Raw genomic sequence first — 21,929 nt, 5'->3', positions numbered from 1 at the left:
AAACTTAGAAGGACAACATTCAGTACATTTTTACCAGATGTGCATCAACAAGCAAAATACCTAAATCAGGAGGCAATAGTAAGAGCAAAGGGAGTTTTTATGCAACCGCTTTATTTTTTTATTGTGGGCTGCGGCGGTAAAAGCTCTAACGCTCATACACTTCCTCTGAGCTTCGGAGCTAATACTGCTGCAGCCGGCGATAAAAAAGCCTAACGCGGCTTCATAAGTCACTAGAATTAACTTTCATTTAGTGAAATGACAATGGAGTCTCACCAAGTTTGAGTTGGTTAATTTAATAACTCAGAACCAAACCCAATCTCATGCACTAATGTAGGATTTCAAATGGCCATAGATAGAAGTGCCAAGGGAAGGGGGGGAGGGATAGCCAGAGCAAGATGACTGTGCAAAGGGGAAGGTGATAGGGTTAGACAGAGGGAGATAATTATGCTATAGGGAGGGCTGGAAGAGGACAGAACAATGGGGATTTATTTGTGGGGGGGGCGGATAGAGAAAGCTGAGAATATGCCATGGATATGGGGTAAATCAAGCTTGAAGATATGCCATGGGAAAGGTGGGAGAGAGAGAATGATAGGGAGATGAGAAAGGATGAGAGGTGTGTGGGGGGGTGCCTGGAGGGAGAGAAAATGTGAAGCAGGAGTGTTGCATGCACGAGAAGAGATAGGGTGCTTGCTAGGAGTTAGAGCAGGGGTGTCAAACTCAATCACATTAAGAGGCCGAAATCTAAAACACAGGCTAAGTCCCGGGCCAGACCCCACCCAATCTCCACCCTAGACCCCGCCCCTATAATAGTACTAATTGTAATACCATTTTTTCCATTCATTTTTCATATATACACACAATATAATCTTATTAACAACCCATAATGGGACTATCCCCCACTCCCCGTACTTTTTAGAAGAAAGTCTGTCCAGAGGTATGCATACTCCCTTCGGCCAGCAAGCCTACAACTCCAAAATGGTGGGCCTTCCCCTTCCTGATGCATTGGGGATAGGCCTAAGGCCCTCATTGGCTCAGATGCTAAGGCCCCTCCCAGGATGCACCAGGAAGGAGGCCTAAAACTCCAATTGGCCCAGATGCCTAAGGCCCCTATATGGGGGGCAGTGAGGGGTCTAGGGGAGTGGCACTATTTATTAAATATCTCAAAAGCAAATCATATCAATTTTCGCATTTAATCACCCTGTTTTGTGATATATTTTTCCCAGCAACCTACTAATTTACCCTCTTACCACTTCTCCCACCCCAATTATTTCCCAAAAAAATATGAAAGAGCAGGATCTTTTTGAAGAACCCTCGTATTTTATATTTACTATTTTAAATGTTTTTTCTCAGTATTTAATACTTGTATTATAAGTACTGCATCAAAAAAGTATTTATACTTATTTTAAATACTTTGGAGGGGCAGTATTTGTAGTTTAAATACTTAAAAATGTATTTTACCCAACACTGAATGTGAAATACTGTATAATGAAAATTAATATATATTGAGAGAATTTCAATCCCAGAATACTCACAAGAACAGAAAGAGCTCTAGTTAAATGTGAAGGCCTTCATGAAAGTGTGAGTCTATGGCCTGTTTGTGATTATTTGTTATGATGGAGCTATAGTATGACTCTTCATTGCATTTTCAGTGGCCGGACTGGAAAGATCAGAGTGCTGTCCATGAAGATTGGGCTGATGTCATTATCCAAGGGACTACTGGAAGAAAAATACAAATGTAAGTACCAGCTGATATCGGTCGCCCATACCACTTCATTCTGTTAAAGGAAAAACAAATGCAGGCTGGTCCAGTATCTCAGTTTTCTTGTTGGGGAGAATCTGCGCTTGATTCCCAGGTGAAGCCTTCTCTTCCCAGTCACTGGAAGGTAAGGGGAGGGGACATCTAGTTGTCGTGGAACCATTAGTGGTTCTATTTAGGGCCCACAATTTGCAGTGTTTCAGAGAGAGCTCTAGAGCGTGGTGCACAGCTGAAAGCTATCAAAGCATTAAATGAACTGGGAGAGAAATATTAAACAAATCTCTGCATGGTTGCAAATGAAAGTTGATAGCATTGTAGCCCAATAGAGACCAGTAGAGGTAGAAGCTGGAAAGACCAAAAAGTAACTGCCAGCCCTCTACCATTACCGGAAAAAAAAAAAAAAAATCCCCAGTAATAACAAAATGACTCTAACTGGCGCCCATGTCAGTCACACAACAGCACCGTTTAGAGAATCGTGCCTCAAGCGCCTACGTAGGTACAGTTCACACAAAGACAGGCGCCAGAAATGTAAGCCCAGAAAACCCTGGCTTACATTTCTGGTACCTATCTTTGCCAGGGGATCCCGACAATAGTCCACAGCCTGCCAGCAGCTGATCATGGCAGAGGAATCCCCAAATCAGCTGAGCTAGCAGGACTTCTTGAAACTAAGGCTTCGGAGAGTCCTGCCAGCTCAGCTGATTGGGGCTTCTCTTGCAGCGATTAACTGAACTGGCAGGGATAGCCCCATTCTTCTCTCTCTCCCCCTCCCTCCCACCCACCCATTGACTGACTCCTCCAGGGAAATACCGTTCCCCCAAGCCTGACATCCCCGCATCCCCCCTTGTTGTACCTTTTATGGAACATCGGCAGGAGAGATGCACCAGGAAGGGACCTAAGGCCCTGATTGGCCCAGGTGCCTAAAGCTCCTCCTATGGCATCCCTTCTGCCATCCTTCTACTTTAAGGTTTCAAGTTTTTATTAAAATTTGATTTCATCGCTTATTTAGTTTTACTAAGCGAAATACAATTATTTTAAAAAAGCATAAAAAGACATGCAATTACAATTTAAGAACTGAACATAAAATAAGTGAATCTAAACAGGCATACAAACAAACTACACTTCTACCTTTGTATTCACTATGATAGGGGATTAACAGAACCGCAAATATAACTTTTTCATATGTTTTTCACTGTTTTCTACTAAAATATAGTGAAACTGCGAATAACATGGTGGGAGACCTAGTCTGTTCCTGAAGGAGAGGCAAAACATGGTGAAGAAAGTGCTGGGAATCAGCTATTTTCTCTGTAAACACTTGGAATCAGCGATTTCTCTATGCAAGCTGATGTAATTTGGGGGGAAGGAGCCAGCAAACTAAAAACCGTGAATAATCGAAACCGCAAATGTTGAAACCACGAATACGGAGGTAGAAATATAGTACAAAAAGGTAGAGGGGGGTAGTGCTACAATCTGGTTTTTAAAGGCCAAAGAAGTAACATGTATGGAAAGCATAATGAGGTAGGGGTAGGAAAGAGGAAGAAAGAGAGAAAAAAAAATAACAAAAAAGAATGAAGAGAAATATATTTTAGTTATGGGGGCGTGGGAGGTCCAGGCCGCAGTGACTGAGGCAGGAGGGAATGGGCATCCCTCCTGCCGCTCAAGGAGGGGTCTCTCTTTGGAGGGGTAGTGGAGGGGATCGGTGGATGGATGAGAGAAAGAGAGAGAGGAATTGGGGATCTCCCTGCAGGTTTAGCTAGTCACGGCAGGGGAATCCCTGATCAGCTGAGCCAGCAGGACTCCCCACAAAGATAGGCACCAGAAATGTAGGCCAGGGTTTTCCAGGACTACATTTCTGGCACCTATCTTTATTCAAATCGTGTCTACATAGGGGCTTTAGGCCGCCTAATGCCACTTCTTGCATTGGCCACTCCTACTTTGGCATTTGGTGGCCTAAAGCACCTAACTAGGCACAGTTCCAGTGCATCAGCCTTGCCGTTTCTAATGGCGTTCTTCAAATAACTGGAATGACCTCTGTGAAGATAGGATACTAGGCTATATGGATCATTAGTCTGATCCAGTAAGGCTGTTCTTATGGTGGTAGGGCATTTTGTACTACAGTCGTATAAATGTTCTATTTAAAGTGAAGATTTCATATCTTGCTCTTCAGATGATGATGTCACATTCTGTTATGCATTCTGTTGCTAAAAAGTGCTGCCCACCTTGGGCTGTCTCATGGGAAACTTGAGTTTCTTCACATCCCATTTTAAGCAGTCAGAGCACATTTCTAAATGCAATATTCACAAAGCTTATATTTTCTTAATTCAATCGTCCTGGCAGGTTTATTTTGTAGCCTTTGCATCCCCCCCCCCCTCTTTGCCCTGTCCAAATCACACCAGTGCTGTGATGTAAACAAAATATACTTTTCCTCTCTCTGTTAGTTCCTAGCTCACGCTCGCTGACTAACACCAGCTCTGGCAGGATACACATTTCAAATCTGACATATTATAATCACAAAATAGAAAATAATTTTTTTTTCTACCTTCCACTGCCATATCCAACATTTGTTTCTTTCCCACTGTCTCTACCTTCTCTCTCTCCTCTCCTGCCTTGTGCTTTGGGTCAAACTTCTCTATTTTCCTCTGTGTTTTCTATCCCACCCTCCCATCCCCCTATGCAGTAGTTTTACATCCCTCCCTCCCATCCCCTTATGCAGCAGTTTTCCATCCCTCCATCCTGTCCTCCTCTACAGCAGCACCCTACCCACTCTCCCACCGTGAGACCTAACACATCTCCAGGCCTCCTAAAATAGCAGAAGTGACAGCGGTGGCCTTCAGCAGTGGTAGCACTCTGAATGGGCTGTTTCACGGCCTGAACCTCCAGGGCTTCCCTCTGCCATGTCACTGATGTCCTGGAGGTATGTCAGGTCTCACCAGGGTTGGGGGAAGGGTGTTGGTCGCTAAATCGGTGAGTCTGATTTTATCAGGCAACAAATTAATTCAAATCGATTCACCGAAGTGACTCAGTGAATCGATTCGAATCGACACATCAGGCAGCACTACTGCAGATATCATTGATGTTCCAAGTTTTCCTCTGTTTGTGCTTTGTGATAAGGACAATAGATGATCTGCTTGCTGTGCAGGTTTCTTCCTGCTGTGAACTGCTGTTTCTTTTTCTGTATTATGAGAGTTGCTGTATTTCCTGGGATTGCTTGACCCTGTTCCCAACCTTAACATCATCAGATAGCAACAGTAAAAGAGAGTCAAGAAGGTTATGGCCTGCGAGTCTTTACCCAGCCTTTCATTTCCAGAATAAGTGTTGATTCATATCAAGCAAAGTGCCTGCTATGCCTAATAGGGGAAGATGGAGAATATTCTCTTCTATCACTTATCTTGAGAACCACAACTTTTATCTGGCTAGATACTGAACCTTGATAGGAGTAGTTAAAAAATCTTACTTAGCCAGTGCAGATCACTAGAACCATTAATCACTCCAAGGAGCTTTTTTAGAGCCATCAGAATGTTATCTCTGACAAAAGCACTAATTGCTCTACAACCTCTGTCACATTAAATGTACTGACAAATCATTTTCATTCAAAAATAGTACGATATAATTTACAGACCTGCTTGCTCTTGCATATTAAGAAAAATGCAAGACCAGAGATGATCCCATTTACATTAGTCAGAATGAATTAGACACTGAATTCAAACAAGGAATCACCTATCTGAATTTCCTGACCAATAGTACTTATGCCTTTGACTCGAGGTGAGTTACATTTAGGTATAATACAAGGTCCAATGACATCAAAGCTGCAGATAGTTTGTCCAAGAAATGAATTGCTATAGCTTTTCTGTTTCCAGTTCGGTCAACAATACTTCCAAAGCTGAGACCAGCAGAGATTAGGTGATGAAGCCATCAATAATTTTAATAACTGTTGTATATTCTTGCAACTGTTATAATATGAACTAGTGCTGCCCGATTCAGGAAAAAAATATTTTGATTTGATTCAGCCTATTGAATCAATTTTTCAATTCGATTTTGAGTCAAAAGGACAATTCCATCACCTTATCTGAGTGCTACTGTATTTGCCAAATTCTTTAGTTTTAAAATCTCTGATATAAAGCAGCAATTTAAGAATTCTACAACATCTAATTTGCTCTCAGCTGATCACTTTCTGATATCTTTATTGGTACTGATGGTATCTGTCTTCCCCTAATCCTGCTTCTGAATTAGGACTCACTTCTCTTGCTTCACTGGGTCATTCTTGGTGTAATTTTGTTCACTACCTTTCTTCAATTTATCACTTCTGCCAGGGCTACTACCTGTCTACTAGATCCTTTTCCTACAGCCTGGTTCAAAATTTCAACATTAAAGCTGCTGCTTTTTCTTTACTTTACATTCAGACTTTCTGCATCCTCCACCATCTAACTTCCCCCCTCCCCCCACCACCAAGTTCATTTCTCCCATCCATCTTCTCCCCATCTCTCTTCCAGTCCACCAACTCTCCCAAGTCCATCTCCCCTCTCCCTCCATCTACCTTTATTTTGACGTTACAATGTGTTGCCAGTGGCGGTAGTTATTTAGCAATCCACTTCTGCCACCACTCCTTGCGTCTTCTCTCCACTGCGTTCCGCCCTTCAGTGAAAACTTCCTGTTTCCGCTTGGGCGGCCAAATGGAGAGAAGATGCATGGAGTAGTGGCAGGTAATGAATTGCATTCTCTACCGCTGCTTTTGCCTGGCCAGGGAGGAGAGGAGAAATACTAATGCCCGGGAAGGAGAGAGCTTGCCGCCGATCTACATGCAGAGACCTGTTCGGGATTTCCCTCTGCCACCGGAGTTCTTGCTTCGATGTAACTTCTGGTTTTGCAAGGACTCCGGTGGCAGAGGGAAAGTCCAAACGGGTCTCTTGCAAGGGGGCCGACGAATCAGTAAGTCCGATTTTCTTCAATAACAAATCGATTCACCAGAAGTGAATCGGTGAATCAATTTGAATTGCGAATCAGGCAGCACTAATATGAACACAAACATAGCTTGCTCAAATAACCTTTGCTAACAGAGGCAGGTTTGAGATAGGCCATTAATAAAAATGTCAAGATCTCTGCCAGTTTAGCTGATAACCAGGGAAGCCTAGTTCATCCATGGCCTTAGGTATAAGAATAGATTGTAAGCCCCCTAGGGTTTCTTCAAAGTTGGAGAGCTTTAGAATTAGGTCTCCAGTGTTCAAGTAGTTTAGCTTGTATTTATCTGATGAGCAAGCTTGAACAAATAGTGGTACCTCATCATGGGATTCTAAGAAGGGTGCCTGAGTTCTTAGCCATGTTTTCATCTTTATTTAAATATACATGGTACCTTGGTTTACGAGCATAATCCATTCCAGGATCATGCTCGTAATCCAAAAATGCTTGTTTTTCAAAGCAAAGTTCCCCATAGGCTTTAATGCAAACTCAGAAGATTCGTTCCACAACCGAAGTTTGCAATGGTGGCCCAGGGATGAGTACCTGCCTGCGGGTGCTGCACAGCAATTCCAAAGTGGTGCCTTCCTTTCTTCGGGGTCCCATGCGGCTGCCCTCCTGCTACGGCGATGCCTCTGCCGTCCGTCAGCGCTCTCCCGGCTCCCATCTAAACCGGCCGCCATCCTGAATGAGCATGTGCGCGACTTCTCTCCTAAGTCAGCCGCTCCCCCGACAACACGCTCACCACGTACAAGGACGTCCTGCATGCTTGTACGTGGTGAGCGTGTTGTTGGGGCAGCGGCTGACTTAGGAGAGGAGAGAGAAGTCGCGCGCATGCTCATTCAGGATGGCCAGTTTAGATGGGAGCCAGGAGAGTGCTGACGGACGGCAGAGGCATCACTAAGCAGGAGGGCAGCCGCATGGGGACCCCGAGGCAAGGAAGGCACCACTTTGGAATTGCTGTGCAGCACCCGCAGGCAAGTACTCACCCCTGGGCCACCATTGCTGAGTGCTCATTTATCGGGGCAGTTCTCGGTTTATGAGACAAAAGTTTGTTGGGTGTTTTGCTCGTTTTGCAAAACACTCGCAAACCGGTGCACTCGTAAACCGAGGTACCTTTTGGAGCTATCATTTTACATCTGTTGAAATAAAAATCTGTACTAATAGTGGTCTGGCGAGAATTTCAAACTCTTGTTACTTTTGTTCTGTTATGTCAAGTGGTTCGTTGTTTAGGAGTGTAACTTGGTACTAACTTGCCTTCCAAGTTTCATGTTTTAAAGATTATTGTTAGGTGGCCTTCTTTAAATTTAAAATGTTTATATTTTTCACATTGACTGTGGATACCTACTCTCATTTGTATTGCAAGCTGAAATCTCCTGTGACTGCTACTGTCTTGCTGTTGTCCTCAGTGCTAAGCTCCACCTATTGATGACATCATTAGGGGATGTTAAAATGCCTTTTTTTGGATAATGAGCTGTCGTGATGTAATTAAACTGCATTTAACTCTTTACATTGACTTGAAATAACAGCTGGAAGGGTCCTGTGACCGCTGTGGTTATTCTTGAGGCTAACCCCTTCCTATTGATAACATCATCAAAGAGACTCTTTGAGAAGCCAGCCTCTTGGGATGTCACACTGAAAGGGTATGCCCCTTTATGTGCCCCTTCATGTACTTTATCTGTGGGCTTCTTTTTAGTGTTTCCGTGACATTAAAAATGACAGATCTTGTAAGCTAGGTTTCATTTATGGTAGGGTAGGCCTGTCTTACTTATTGACCTTTACATAATTCTAATCATGCTGGGGTACACTAGGAACAAGGAAACCCAGTAAGAGGAGTACTGAAAAAATATTGAGAGAAAAAGTCTCTCCTAACCCAAGAAAGGTGAATGGGAAGCCCTCAGTCTCACAGCCTGCAGTGGGGAACTAGCCCCTAATGCACCAGCTGTCACAGTCATACACCCAGAAAGGTATTATCTGTGAAACATCCCCGGGCTGACCCAAGTGAAACTTTAACGTGAATTAACTAGTGTACAAACTAGTGTGCTAAAAGTGAAAATAATTAAATAAGCAAAACAATAAGCTAGTTAGGCTGTCTCTGCCCCTCTTCTGAGGGTACAGCAGCGTCCAAAATCGTCCAAGCCAACACAATCACAAGCTTCTCCGTAGAAATCTGGAGTAAATAAATGAGTAGCCAGCATAAATTGGGTACACTAGGAAACATGGATGTCTGATAGCTAATATGGTTGACGTAATGACTGTGCAGGCTGAACAAGTGTATTCCGTTTGCTTAATTAATGTCAGGCCAGTAATAAATAGAACTGCAATTGTTAATGACTTAATTGTAGAGATTAAGGCACATATTTTTCCACTTTTGAAACCTAGTTGACATTTATATCACTGTGAAAACACTAACCAATGTAGACGTAGGCGTTATGCTTATAACATTAACTCCTAAATTAAACGTACCGCTTCTGAAAAATTGTTGGAGCTTCACACTTCACATTACACATCATTCAGAACTGACAATTAAATCATAAAGACAAAATGGAAAAAAATCAGACCTTAATATCGCTGGTTCCCAGACACATTAAAGGGCAAATTCTGCAAAGTGTGCCTAAAGTTAGGCGTAATTTGGACATCCTAGTTAGGCGCACTTTGTTGAATCACGCTGAACAGTACTCAGCATCGGTTGGACGTCCAACTTTTTAGATGCCCTTTACAGAATTGTTTTTTATGCGGAAGGTAGACGTCCAAAACAATGTCCTTAAAGTTATAATTCTAACGTTATTAGAATGGCAAATTTATGCTATTTTTTATTATAATTGTAAAAAAAAAATCTGTTTAATCTTTTCATTTATTTATTTTCTGTCAGAGGTAGTGAGTTGGATTCGAACTAGGAACATTAGTGTAGACGGCTGTAGGTTTAACTAGTGTGCTACAGAGTGAGCTAACAAGTGTAGTTTGGGCTTCAGATAGACCTGAGTTCTGTGGATGGGACAAAGGCATCCTTTGGACGTTTCCAATGCAATCTGCTAAATAGCTTTCTCAGTTTTTATTTTTCCTTTAGTAAGCTCAAACTACATTTAATAAGCCATCACATAAACAGGGCACATCAATACACAGATATTGCATGCAAAACCTATTAGCTTTGTGGCCAAACAGCAATGTAATTTGCTGATTGTAGCACATGAAAAATACAGCTTTATGTTTCTTGCTAAAAAGCTACCCTTCTTTTCTCACTAAAGAGTGTTCCAATGAGGTCATTCTTCAAAGAGATATATCCAGAATACAAAGCACATGAGAAAAATATATAGATTGCGTAGATTACTTCATTTGCAAAAGGTGTTTTTTTAATTTAAATCTTTATTAGTTTCAAAAACAAACATAAAGTGCAATAGAACATATGAACAAATGATGCAATAATTTGCAAAAGGTTAAAAACAGAAAAAACAGATAACAGATACAGACCTTAGCATGGCTTCTAGTTTTTTGCAAATGGAGGTGTGTAGCTGCACAATGGTAACCTCATTGTGAGATCATCAAGGTGCACCTGGAAGGTAGAATGCCATAATTAAAATAGTCAAAAGAAATGTCTAAGTCCGATTTGGACATAGAGTACTAGTCGCCAAAAGTCGACACCAGTAAAATGTCCATTCTCAAAAAGTATGTCTAAACTATTCTGTTTTTTGAAAATCATCTATCTGTATGTCCAGGCATTTGATCGTCCAGACTGCCACTATGTCTATTTTTATACCACATTCTCGACCCCAAATTTGTCCAAGACCCAAACACCCAGAATCCTTTTGAACGTGGGAGGGGCCAGCATTGTGATGGACTGGCCACCCAGACATTGCAACAGAGCAGTGGGCACCTTAGAGGGCATTACTGTGAACTTCATAAAAAGGGTGCCATATAAACATCTCACTAGAACTCCCTTTTAGGGTATGGTGAGCCCCCCAAAACCCACTATGCCCACCCATCTACAACCCCAGTAGCCCTTATGGCTGCAGGTGGCACCTACTGTATATGGCAATACAGTAGGTTTTTTTGGGGGGAGGGTTGGGGCGCTCATGTTCCACCATAAATGTAGTGGTAAGAGTGACTTATGGGCCTGGGTCCTCCTCTCTATGGTTCACTAGCCCACCCCCTAGGTTATTTAAGAGACCTGTGTGCAACTCTACTAGGCTTTCCTATACTGGTTGCTGATGTTCTAGAGACAGGTATGTATGTTTTTATTCCGATCTTTGTGGGGGCATGAGGGGGGTCAGTGAACACTGGGGGAGTGTTTGTGGGTCTATACTTTGTCTCTGCAGTGTTTATCTTGTCACTTTTGATACCTTTTGGGCAATATGCCTGTCTTTTCATCATCTAATTCGCAATGTATAAGTTTCGACTAGGCAGACTCGCCAAATATTCAGTTATCCCTGCAGGGTGACTAAGTCTAAGTTGGCCCACATCTCGCCCTAACCACTCCTCCAAAAATGCCCCTTTCAGCTCTGGGCACACAGCAGCATTCAGAGACCTAAAATGTCCCTGGATATGTCCAAAAAGCCGTTTTATCGGCACTTGGACGACCTGTCTTTTAGATCATCCAAGTGCTGACTTGGGCGGGTTTTTAGATGTATTTAACCCTTTCAGGACCATAAGGATCGTAGGCCAATTTTTGTGGTTTTGACGACATTTTTATGGTAAAAAGGGCTTGCAGATGCCAAAAAATTGATTTTTTTTGTGAAATATCATTATTTTTATTTTAAAAAATCACACTTCTGGCTTATGGACAGTGTGGCAAGTGAATCTTCTCGTCAATTTAGCAACGACGCTAATGAATGAATGTCGGAACCAGTTTGTTTACATAAAGGCAGTATCATATGGAATCCGTACATATCAAATTTAGAACTGTAGACTATCCCAATCAAAATTTATAGGATTTTAAAGTTATGGGACAAATATGTCCCTTGGTCCTGAAAGGGTTAAGTTTCAATTAAGAGCCCCAATGTGTGCAGAATAATGACCCCATAGAATGGTATGCAGAAGAGGCCTTGGGAGCATAGGTAACCATTTGCATACACTCGCAGGATAAAAAGGTTTGTGTTGACCTCATGTACAAATTTGTGAATCTTCAAACTTTACGCACCACTTACCCCCCCTAAATTAAAAATACTGTTATTCAACTGCATCATATATGATCGTATGGCTTACAGCTAAGCACAAATTCTGTGTTATAACATTTTAACTTTTGTTTCCCCCGTCTCATCACTGCTTCCCAGTGGTGGACAAAGCATCCTTTTCACATCTTAGTTGAATTCTGTGCTATAATAGCATATAAAGGCTGAATAATATGAAGAAAGTTAATACACTGCTAGGATATACTGACCAAAGAATCAGAAGTAAAATGGAAACCTTTTGTCTTATACCTCTCAACATTAATAAGGCCACTGCTGAGATTCTGAGTCCACTATTAGTTACAGAATTTCAAGAAGGTATATCAAGTTCAAGTTTATTAGGATTTGATATACCGCTTATCAAGGTTAGCTAAGCGGTTTTTACAATCAGGTACTCAAGCCTGGTTAATATGATATAAGGATAGGTTGAAGGAGTTCGGTTTTGTTTAGGGTTTTTTAGCTGAAAAATGAAGGCTGAGGAGTATCTACATTGCAGTTTTTAACTATGTTAAAGGGGCAGGATTTGGGATTACAATGAAAAGGTATGTTACATATTAATTGAATAGATTCTTGTAACTTTTTAGGTAAGCACTGAAACAAGTAATTTAGGGAAAGGTTAGATTCTGTCATTGAAGGTTTTCTAAGAGCAGCAACATGTTTCTGGAATGATTTAGTTATACAGTATATAGTGAAACCTAAGAAGTACCCAATGGAATGAACTAGCTAATCTCCTGAAGTTTTCTCAGCCTTGGTCTTGCTAGATTCTGAGATTTCTGGCTCTCACCTCTTCTGCCAGTGTTTGGTATTGATTTGTGCAGAGAGGACTGGCATGGCCTTCTAGCAAAATGGAAAATGTGCATGGTGCACAAAGGGATGAATATGAGGTCAGTTAGGGACATCAGTGAATGTAAACTATTTTATTTATTTATTAAAGCTTGTGTGCTTAGCGTAATAGCAAAGAGTGGACTGCTTTCCTGAGAGAACTTGTAAGAATAAATGATGCTGAAAATTAAGTTTTTCGTAATTGAATTATTTTTTTCTGCATGCACACACATAAAATTAATGTCATATTTCATTATAATGACTCTGCATCAGTGTCACTGGGTTATGCAGAGCTGCTTGCAGATGCAGATCTGTCAGAGGTAGATATTTAATGGCTCAGGAGCCTGTTCTTGTGACAAAACATTTGTGGAAGTAACAATTGCTGCTTGTTGCATGATGAATATATCTTGACATTTTGATTGTACAGATGTTTAATGCTGATTTTCTCCAAACTCGCCTGCTCTTTATCACTTTAAGTATATCCTGCTGTCATAGATTGGGTTGAGTGTGCATATTGCAGGCATTGGAAGATACTATTCACACTTCGTAGCCTTGAAAGGTTTATTTGTCTAAAGGAAAGAGGTGAATCCTGTTGGCTTTTTGGCTGGCGGTATTTTTGAGAAAATGCAGCGTGATAAAGCTAAGACCTTTTATCAATGCCTATATTTCCCCGGGCTTCGTGAGAGACTATTTAAAAAATCAGACAGAAAAGGGGAACAAAAGAGATGTTTTTCATTATTCATGAAAGCATTTGAAAATGGCAATGTATTCTAACCTATATTTTACATAATTATGTCATGATACCACGACTGTTAAAGCAGTACTAAATTATGAGTTTCGAGAGATCATAACTCAAACCTTTGTGCCTTTATATGGACCTAGATTGCCATAAAACATTGTTTAAATACATGCATACAGTTTCATATGTAATACATAACTTATTTGCTTGTTTTCATAATACAAATACAATTTTATTTAAATAAATGTTTTGTATAAGTTCCTAATATAGCCTTTTCAAGGTGCTCTGACATCTTATTGGGCAAAAATGACCTATTCCATCACTATATTTCAAATGCAAGGCAGTGCTTGAAGATAGTAACATAGTAGATGACGGCAGATAAAGACCCGAATGGTCCATCCAGTCTGCCCAACCTGATTCAATTTAAATTATTATTTTATTTTTTTTTTCTTCTTAGCTATTTCTGGGCGAGAATCCAAAGCTTTACCCGGTACTGTGCTTGGGTTCCAACTGCCGAAATCTCTGTTAAGACTTACTCCAGCCCATCTACACCCTCCCAGCCATTGAAGTCCTCTCCTGCCCATCCTCCTCCAAATGGCCATGCACAGACACAGACCGTACAAGTCTGCCCAGTAACTGGCCTAGTTCAATCTTTAATATTATTTTCTGATTCTAAATCTTCTGTGTTCATCCCACGCTTCTTTGAACTCAGTCACAGTTTTACTCTCCACCACCTCTCTCGGGAGCGCATTCCAGGCATCCACCACCCTCTCCGTAAAGTAGAATTTCCTAACATTGCCCCTGAATCTACCACCCCTCAACCTCAAATTATGTCCTCTGGTTTTACCATTTTCCTTTCTCTGGAAAAGATTTTGTTCTACGTTAATACCCTTTAAGTATTTGAACATCTGAATCATATCTCCCCTGTCTCTCCTTTCCTCTAGGGTATACATATTCAGGGCTTCCAGTCTCTCCTCATACGTCTTCTGGCGCAAGCCTCCTATCATTTTCATCGCCCTCCTCTGGACCGCCTCAAGTCTTCTTACGTCTTTCGCCAGATACGGTCTCCAAAACTGAACACAATACTCCAAGTGGGGCCTCACCAATGACCTGTACAGGGGCATCAACACCTTCTTCCTTCTACTGACTACGCCTCTCTTTATACAACCCAGCATCCTTCTGGCAGCAGCCACTGCCTTGTCACACTGTTTTTTCACCTTTAGATCTTCGGACACTATCACCCCAAGGTCCCTCTCCCCATCCGTGCATATCAGCTTCTCTCCTCCCAGATGTAAAAACTAAACATGCTTTAATATCCAGACAGTTCAACATCCACAAGAAGACTGTTTCTGAACTTCAACTGTTTATTTTCAAGAAAAATATAGACAATTCACCTACTTGTACAGTTGACAGAGAGGAAATCCGAAGTTTTATTGCCTCAGGGCAAGAGCATTCAAACTGAGTAATCAATAGGGAGGAGATTAAAGAGCAGGAAAAAAAAAGTGCTAATTTTCAAAGGTTTTGTCCCATAGAACTGTTCCGCCATGGCTAAAAATATTTGACTAAAAATGTGAATCTTTTATTTGAATATCTAAAGGTAGCTTGATCATCTCAAAGTTTTAACAAGATAACAAATTTATTAACAAAAAAGCAGAAACACAAATTTGTTTCATGAATCAGTTCTGTATTGATGATGCAACATATTCAAACAAATATTTTGTGGCATACAAGTTTATAATACAGTAATACTGTAGAAAAGCAACAAAATTAGTGGTGTAGTGGTAAAAGCTACAGCCTCAGCACCCTGAGGTTTTGGGTTCAAACCCACGCTGCTCCTTGTGACCCTAGAAAAGTCACTTATCTCCCCTATTGCCCCAGGTACATTAGATAGAGTGTGAGCCCACCGGCACAGACAGGGATACATGCTTGAGTACCTGAATAATTCATGTAAACCATTCTGAGCTCCCCTGGGAGAACGGCATAGAAAATTGATAAATAAATAAAGTTGGTTTCTTGTTATCTGGATAAACCTGCCGGTGCAGCTCAATAATTTGCAATGAGAACTGAAGTTGTGACTCGTCTTTTCTTATAAGGCTACTGTACTGCCTGCAGTCTCGTCACTGGAGCTACCACTGAATGCGGTCAGACCTGCTGTTGCAGTTTCTCTTCTTTGCAAATCTTCCATTTGAGGATGTCTTGGAAGATTCTGCGCCTTTCTTTTTCCTAGCGACTTCACTTTTGCAGCTAATGGTGGTTTATCAATACCAGCCATTGATCCTCTTCTTCCCTTTTCACAATGAACCAGCAAGAACTTCTTGTCTTTAGCAATTGTCATCCTGCTGAGAGCTTTGGCATGATCATTGTCAAAGAGATCATAAAGCTTGGAGACAAACTCAGCCTTTCTGGCTTGCTATGTTGCAAATGCCACTCTTCAGATGTTCATTTTAGTTTAGCATGGCAGTTTGATTCTTGTTGTCTCCCAAAATTTTGTTACAGATATTATTGCAGCGGCTGAAGAGTGATGGTGGAAACATACTGTGTGACATGTGATGGAGTTACATGTTCATTTGTTGTCCTACCGTAGTTTACAAAATACCGACAACCTAATTTGGTTCTCAGCTGCCCATATTCAAGAATTCCTTATTTCAGAATTATTACTATTTGATGCATCAGAATATCAGTGTTGTTGAGCTGCATGTAAATGTTTGCCAATATAACTGATATTTTGCCTGAAATGTTTCTTCATATCTACAAACAAATTATGGGGTGCTGAGATCATTTTTACAAACTTCAAAAATAAGCTCCAGCCTAGTAATCACTGTTACTGGGAAGTGCAAGAGAAGTTCTGAAGAAGTTGTTTATTGCAAAAGTGGAGGTATTTGGTAGAAGAATTGAAGTGAACAGTAGGATGCTAAGTGTGCAAATGAGGTGAGGAGAGAGATCAAGAGCACTGCATGACTTTCAAGATGGAGAATTCTGCCCTGCAGAGAGGAGGAAATAAAAAGAATATCCAAAAGGCTTAGAAGGGAAAGAGAAAAAAAAATAAGGAGAGTGCCTGAGACTAGGCAAAGGGCAGGTCACCGGTGGCGTAGCTAGAACATCGGGGGCCTGTGGGAAAAAATGTTGAAGGGGGGCCCCCAATATAATATTAAGGAAAAAAAAAAAGACTTTAAGAAAAAAAAGTTTAATAAAATGTATGTATATTTAATTGAATATAGAGTTTCTTTGAAATAAGTTTTTGTAAGTCACCTTCTGTAACTATACACTGGAAAGTCAAATTGTAAAACTCTTTAAATTATCATATCTTCTACATGCTAAAAGTCAAGACTTACCAATTGGAGTAGCACGCCAACCCAGAAGCCTTCCGTCTGACGCTTTCTGCATGAATGGGTCACAGGGAAGGCTTCTAGGTCGGTCAACGGCAGCATCTCGAAGCTGCTGCCTGCAGCCTTTTGGGCAGAGAGCAAGTGCAGCAGGTCTGAATTATTGAACGCAGGAGGAGGTGGTACTTGGACATCTTAAAGGACCCTGGGCGGGTAGGTGGGTAACCAAGAGACTTCCCCCGGGACCCCCGCATGAACTACTTCCTTTCCTGCGGGATGGGAGGTGCTTAAAACTTAAAGAGGGTCCACCTGGCTTGGAGGCCCATGAGATTTCCCACCCACTCCACGCAGTTGCTATGTCACTGCTGAGCACAGTGTGATCAGCACTTCATGTGTAAGAGGAACTAGTATGGATTGAGAGAAACCGCAGGTATTGATGAATAGGATTGTACTAAAGGAGAAGAGAAGATCACATGCAAAGGAATGACCACTAAGAGTAAAATTACACTCTTAGCTGAAACTAAAATACGCACAATGCACTACTCACACACTACAGCAGAAAGTAACAGTAGCACGGAAGGCCCTAGAAAATGAAAGCAGCACTGGAACACTCTAGAGCAGTGGTCCCCAATCCTGTCTTGGAGGACCACCAGCCAGTCGGGTTTTCGGGATAGCTCTAATGAATATGCATGGGGCATATCTGCATTCCTATCATCTTCATTACATGCAAATCTTTTTCATGCATATTCATTAGGGCTATCCTGAAAACCTGACTGGTTGGTGGTCCTCTAGGACAGGTTTGGGGACCACTGCTCTAGAGCAGTGTATCGCAAACTGTGTGCGTCAATTACACTTCTCCCTCCATATTCACGGGGGATGCAGGCAGAACATAGCCGTGAATACCGAAAAACCGTGAATAACTGTTTGCATGTTATTTGTGGTTTTTCGGTAAAATATACCTGAAAAAGATAATAAACCGTGAATAACCCGACCTGCGATTTGCCGGGAGCAGCGATTTCCTTCAGGAACCACCGGGAGCAGCGATTTCCAATGTGAAACGCCGGGTTCAGTGACGAAAATTAGGGGGCGGAGTCAGCAGCCAAAAAATCGCGAATAAGTGAATCCGCAGATCCGGAGGGAGAAGTGCATTCATGTCAATTATGAGGTGTTAATAGCTAATTATCAGTGTCGATTAGGCTTGTTAAACAATTAAGTAGTATGTGCAAATGAGTTGTGCACATTGATTTGCACGCACAGCATAAGGCACTATATACAGAATTGCGGGGGAAGTGCATAATGCACGTTATTAAAAGGTCTTACAATTTTAGACTTCTGTTACAATTTATGCATTGCTTGTCCAATATCAACGTGAATTCTAGCATAAGATTTCTCGACTTCAGACCCCAGGAAGAACTTGGAAAAATGTATGTAATTTGTTTTTTAAAAACAATTTTGTATCTCTTTCAGCATGTATATTCAACTGTCTTTCAAACCACAGTGACACTAAGGCAGGGGTGTCCAATGTCGGTCCTCGAGGGCCGCAGTCCAGTTGGGTTTTCAGGATTTCCCCAATGAATATACATGAGGTCTATTTGCATGCACTGCTTTCATTGTATGCTAATAGATCTCATGCATATTCATTGGGGAAATCCTGAAAACCCGACTGGACTGCGGCCCTCGAGGACCGACATTGGACACCCCTGCACTAAGGGCTCCTTTTATCAAGCCGCGCTAGCGGTTTAACGCGCGTAATAGCGTGCGTTAAACTGCCGGCAGCGCTAGCCGCTACCGCCTCCTCTTGAGCAGGCGGTAGTTTTTGGCCGGCGCAGGGGTTAGCGCGTGATGAAACGTCGCGCGTGTTAACCCCGCTAGCGCGGCTTGATAAAAGGAGCCCTAAAATGCATTTTATAAGTACGTGGTACTGGAAGTTTTATTAAATACTTTTTGATATTACACCTACATAGATGGTTGCATTTACCGTATTTTCACGCATATAACGCGCGCGTTATACGCGTTTTTACCTACCGCGCATACCCCTCGCGCGTTATACGCGTGAGCGCGGTATACAAAATTTTTTTTACATAGTTCCCACCCCGCCCGACGCCCGATTCACCCCCCCCCCCAGCAGGACCGCTCGCACCCCCACCCCGAACGACCGCTCGCACGCGCTCCCACCCGCATCCACGATCGGAGCAAGAGGGAGCCCAAGCCCTCTTGCCCGGCCGACTCCCCAACTCCCCGACAATATCGGGCCAGGAGGGAGCCCAAACCCTCCTGGCCACGGCGACCCCCTACCCCCACCCCGCACTACATTACGGGCAGGAGGGATCCCAGGCCCTCCTGCCCTCGACGCAAACCCCCCTCCCTCCAACGACTGCCCCCCCCCCAAGAACCTTCGACCCGCGACCCCCCTGGCCAACACCCCCACCCCCACCCCCCTTCCCCGTACCTTTGGTAGTTGGCCGGACAGACGGGAGCCAAACCCGCCTGTCCGGCAGGCAGCCAACGACGGAATGAGGCCGGATTGGCCCATCCGTCCCAAAGCTCCGCCTACTGGTGGGGCCTAAGGCGCGTGGGCCAATCAGAATAGGCCCTGGAGCCTTAGGTCCCACCTGGGGGCGCGGAAAGGAGAGTCGGGACAGCGCATGGAGAGGCGGGGCAGTGCACGGAAAGTCAGGGCGGGTGAATGGAGAGTCGGGACAGCGCACGGAGAGTCGGGGCAGTGCACGGAAAGTCAGGGCGGGTGAACGGAGAGTCGGGACAGCGCACGGAGAGGCGGGGCAGTGCACGGAAAGTCAGGGAGGGTGAACGGAGAGTCGGGACAGCGCACGGAGAGTCGGGGCAGTGCACGGAAAGTCAGGGAGGGTGAACGGAGAGTCGGGACAGCGCACGGAGAGGCGGGGCAGTGCACGGAAAGTCAGGGAGGGTGAACTGATAGTCGGGACAGCGCACGGAGAGTCGGGGAGGGCGAAAGGAGAGTCGGGGTGGCCAGAGGAGAGTCGGGGCGGGCGAAAGGACAGTCGGGCTGCATGCGCGGTATACCCGTGAGCGCGGTATACAAAAGTTTTTGAACATAAAATCGTGGTTTCTGCGCGCTATACCCGTGTGCGCGTTTTACACAGGTGCGCGTTATCTGCGTGAAAATACGGTACTCCCGCCAACTGATGTTAAAATACATTCTGATTTTCTTTCTACACATAGATTCACAAATTGATCCTGTATTTGAAGTCCTACCTAGTTTAATTATTTAATTTATAGCCTGTTCTTACCCAGAGCAATGAACAAAGGGACACACACAATAAATAGCATACAAATGTATAAACACAGAAATAAAACATACAAAACTCATTACCCAGAAAGGTCATGCTATAGGTGACACTCAAGCAAAGTCAATGTTATGCCACTTGCAACAAGTGCTTTTTCAGAAGATGCTTAAAAGTCACCTAGTTCCAATAGCAAATCATTGGAACTTGGTGATTTTCATTCCAGTAAAAAAAAAGATTTAGCATCAAAGTCACCAAGTTCTGATCGGTGTCAGGTCAAAAGCGCGCCGGGACAAAGGCGCGTGCAAACAACTGAGCGCAACGCGGAGGCGCGCGCCGAAGAAAATGACTGTTTTAAAGGGGGTGTGTTCCGATGGGGTGTGGGGGGGGGAACCCCCCACACACTTTACTTTATACAGATTGCACCGCGTTGTGGGGGCGTTTTGGGGGGTTGTAACCCCCGACATTTTACTGAAAACTTCACTTTTTCCCTAAAAAACAGGGAAACAGTTAAGTTTCCAGTATAATGAGGGCGGTTACAACCCCCCACAACGCCGCCGCGATCTGTATTAAGTAAAGTGGGGGGGGGTTCCCCAACAAAATCCCCCATCGGAGCCCCTAAAAACACTCTTTTTCTTTGGCGCACACTTCCGTCTTGCGCTCGGTTGTCGGCGCGCGCCTTTGTCTTCCGTGGTTTTGTCTATGAACCGTTCTGATCACACTGAATGTTCAAGGGTAACACATTCTGCTCCGGAGGACCAGAAACAGTTAATATACTTTTTCTTGTGCTCTCCAAATGGAAGGCACTAAAGTCAAGCACCACCAGCTGGAATGCGCAGTATCTTTGTGGGAACATAAAATTGCAGACTAGATTTCAAATAAAAAGAATAATCATGATACAGACACACATGAACTAACAGCAACTTGTACCTAGAATCATTTGGGCGATCCATGGGTTCATCTTGGCTGCTTGGAAGGCGAAGGTTTTGTCTAGGAATCTTTAAGGCAGGGGTGTCAAACTCAATTACATAAGGGGCCGAAATCTGAAAAAAAGCCAAGTCGCAGGCCAAATTTTTAATTAAGATGCTTAGGGGTCCTTTTATTAAGGTAAGCTAACCGATTTAGCATGCGCTAAATGCACACCTTAATAAAAGGACCCCTATGTGACTAAGGGCTGCTTTCACTAAGGTGCGCTAGCGTTTTTAGCGCACGCAGGAAATTACTGCACGCTATGCTAGAACTAACGCCAGCTCAATGCTGGCGTTAAGGTCTAGCGCACGCTATTCCACGCGTTAAAGCCCTTGCGCACCTTCATAAAAGGAGCCCTAAGGCTTAGTCTTAGTAGAAGTATAGGGTTACAACATCTCCAACTCCACGCTGGCTTTGTGGTGTAAACAAAATAAATAAAAGAGACTTTTCCTCTCTCCCTTAGGTCCTAGTTCATGCTTGCTGTCTAACACCAGCTCTGGCATGATACACATTTCAAATCTGACATATTGTAATCACAAAACAGAAAATAAAATTATTTTTTCTACCTTTTGTTGGTCCCAGGCTTTGGTTGTCTTCAGATAACTCGCTTGCCAGGGTCTGCTACCCAGTTGCCATTTCCTTTCTTTCTCTGTGCTACCCATCCATCTTCCATCTCTGTCCTCCCCTGCCATTTCCCTCCCCTCCCCCAGAGGTCTGGCATCTTTCCTTTTTTTTCATCTCCATCCCTGCCATCGCGAGATCCACCATCTCTCCTTTTCTCAACTACCCGTTCATGCAGCATCTCTCCCTCCTTCCCCACCACCCCAGGGCCACCATCTCTCCCTTTCTCTTCCCAACTGCCCTCCTATCCAACATCTTTATCCTCTCCCCTCCACACCATCCCTTGTGTCCAACTTCTCTCCCTTTCTGTTCCATCCCTCCCTCCGT

The 21,929-nt window shown here is 43.2% G+C and overlaps 1 protein-coding gene across 3 annotated transcripts in view; it reads left to right on the top strand.

The window, feature by feature from the left end:
- UTRN (utrophin) overlaps positions 1–21,929 on the top strand; it is a 1,286,828-nt gene that overhangs the window by 1,079,643 nt on the left and 185,256 nt on the right. For all 3 annotated transcript variants that reach the window (XM_033935605.1, XM_033935603.1, XM_033935604.1), the window contains one exon: positions 1,650–1,735. In XM_033935605.1, the coding sequence (XP_033791496.1) occupies positions 1,650–1,735 (86 nt within the window). The remainder of the gene's footprint in view (positions 1–1,649; positions 1,736–21,929) is intronic.

The sequence above is a fragment of the Geotrypetes seraphini genome, chromosome 3 (assembly GCF_902459505.1).
Source record: "Geotrypetes seraphini chromosome 3, aGeoSer1.1, whole genome shotgun sequence".
Lineage (NCBI taxonomy): Eukaryota > Metazoa > Chordata > Amphibia > Gymnophiona > Dermophiidae > Geotrypetes > Geotrypetes seraphini.
The sequence above is the reverse complement of the archived record's forward strand: the minus strand, read 5'-3'. Positions and strand labels throughout refer to the sequence as shown.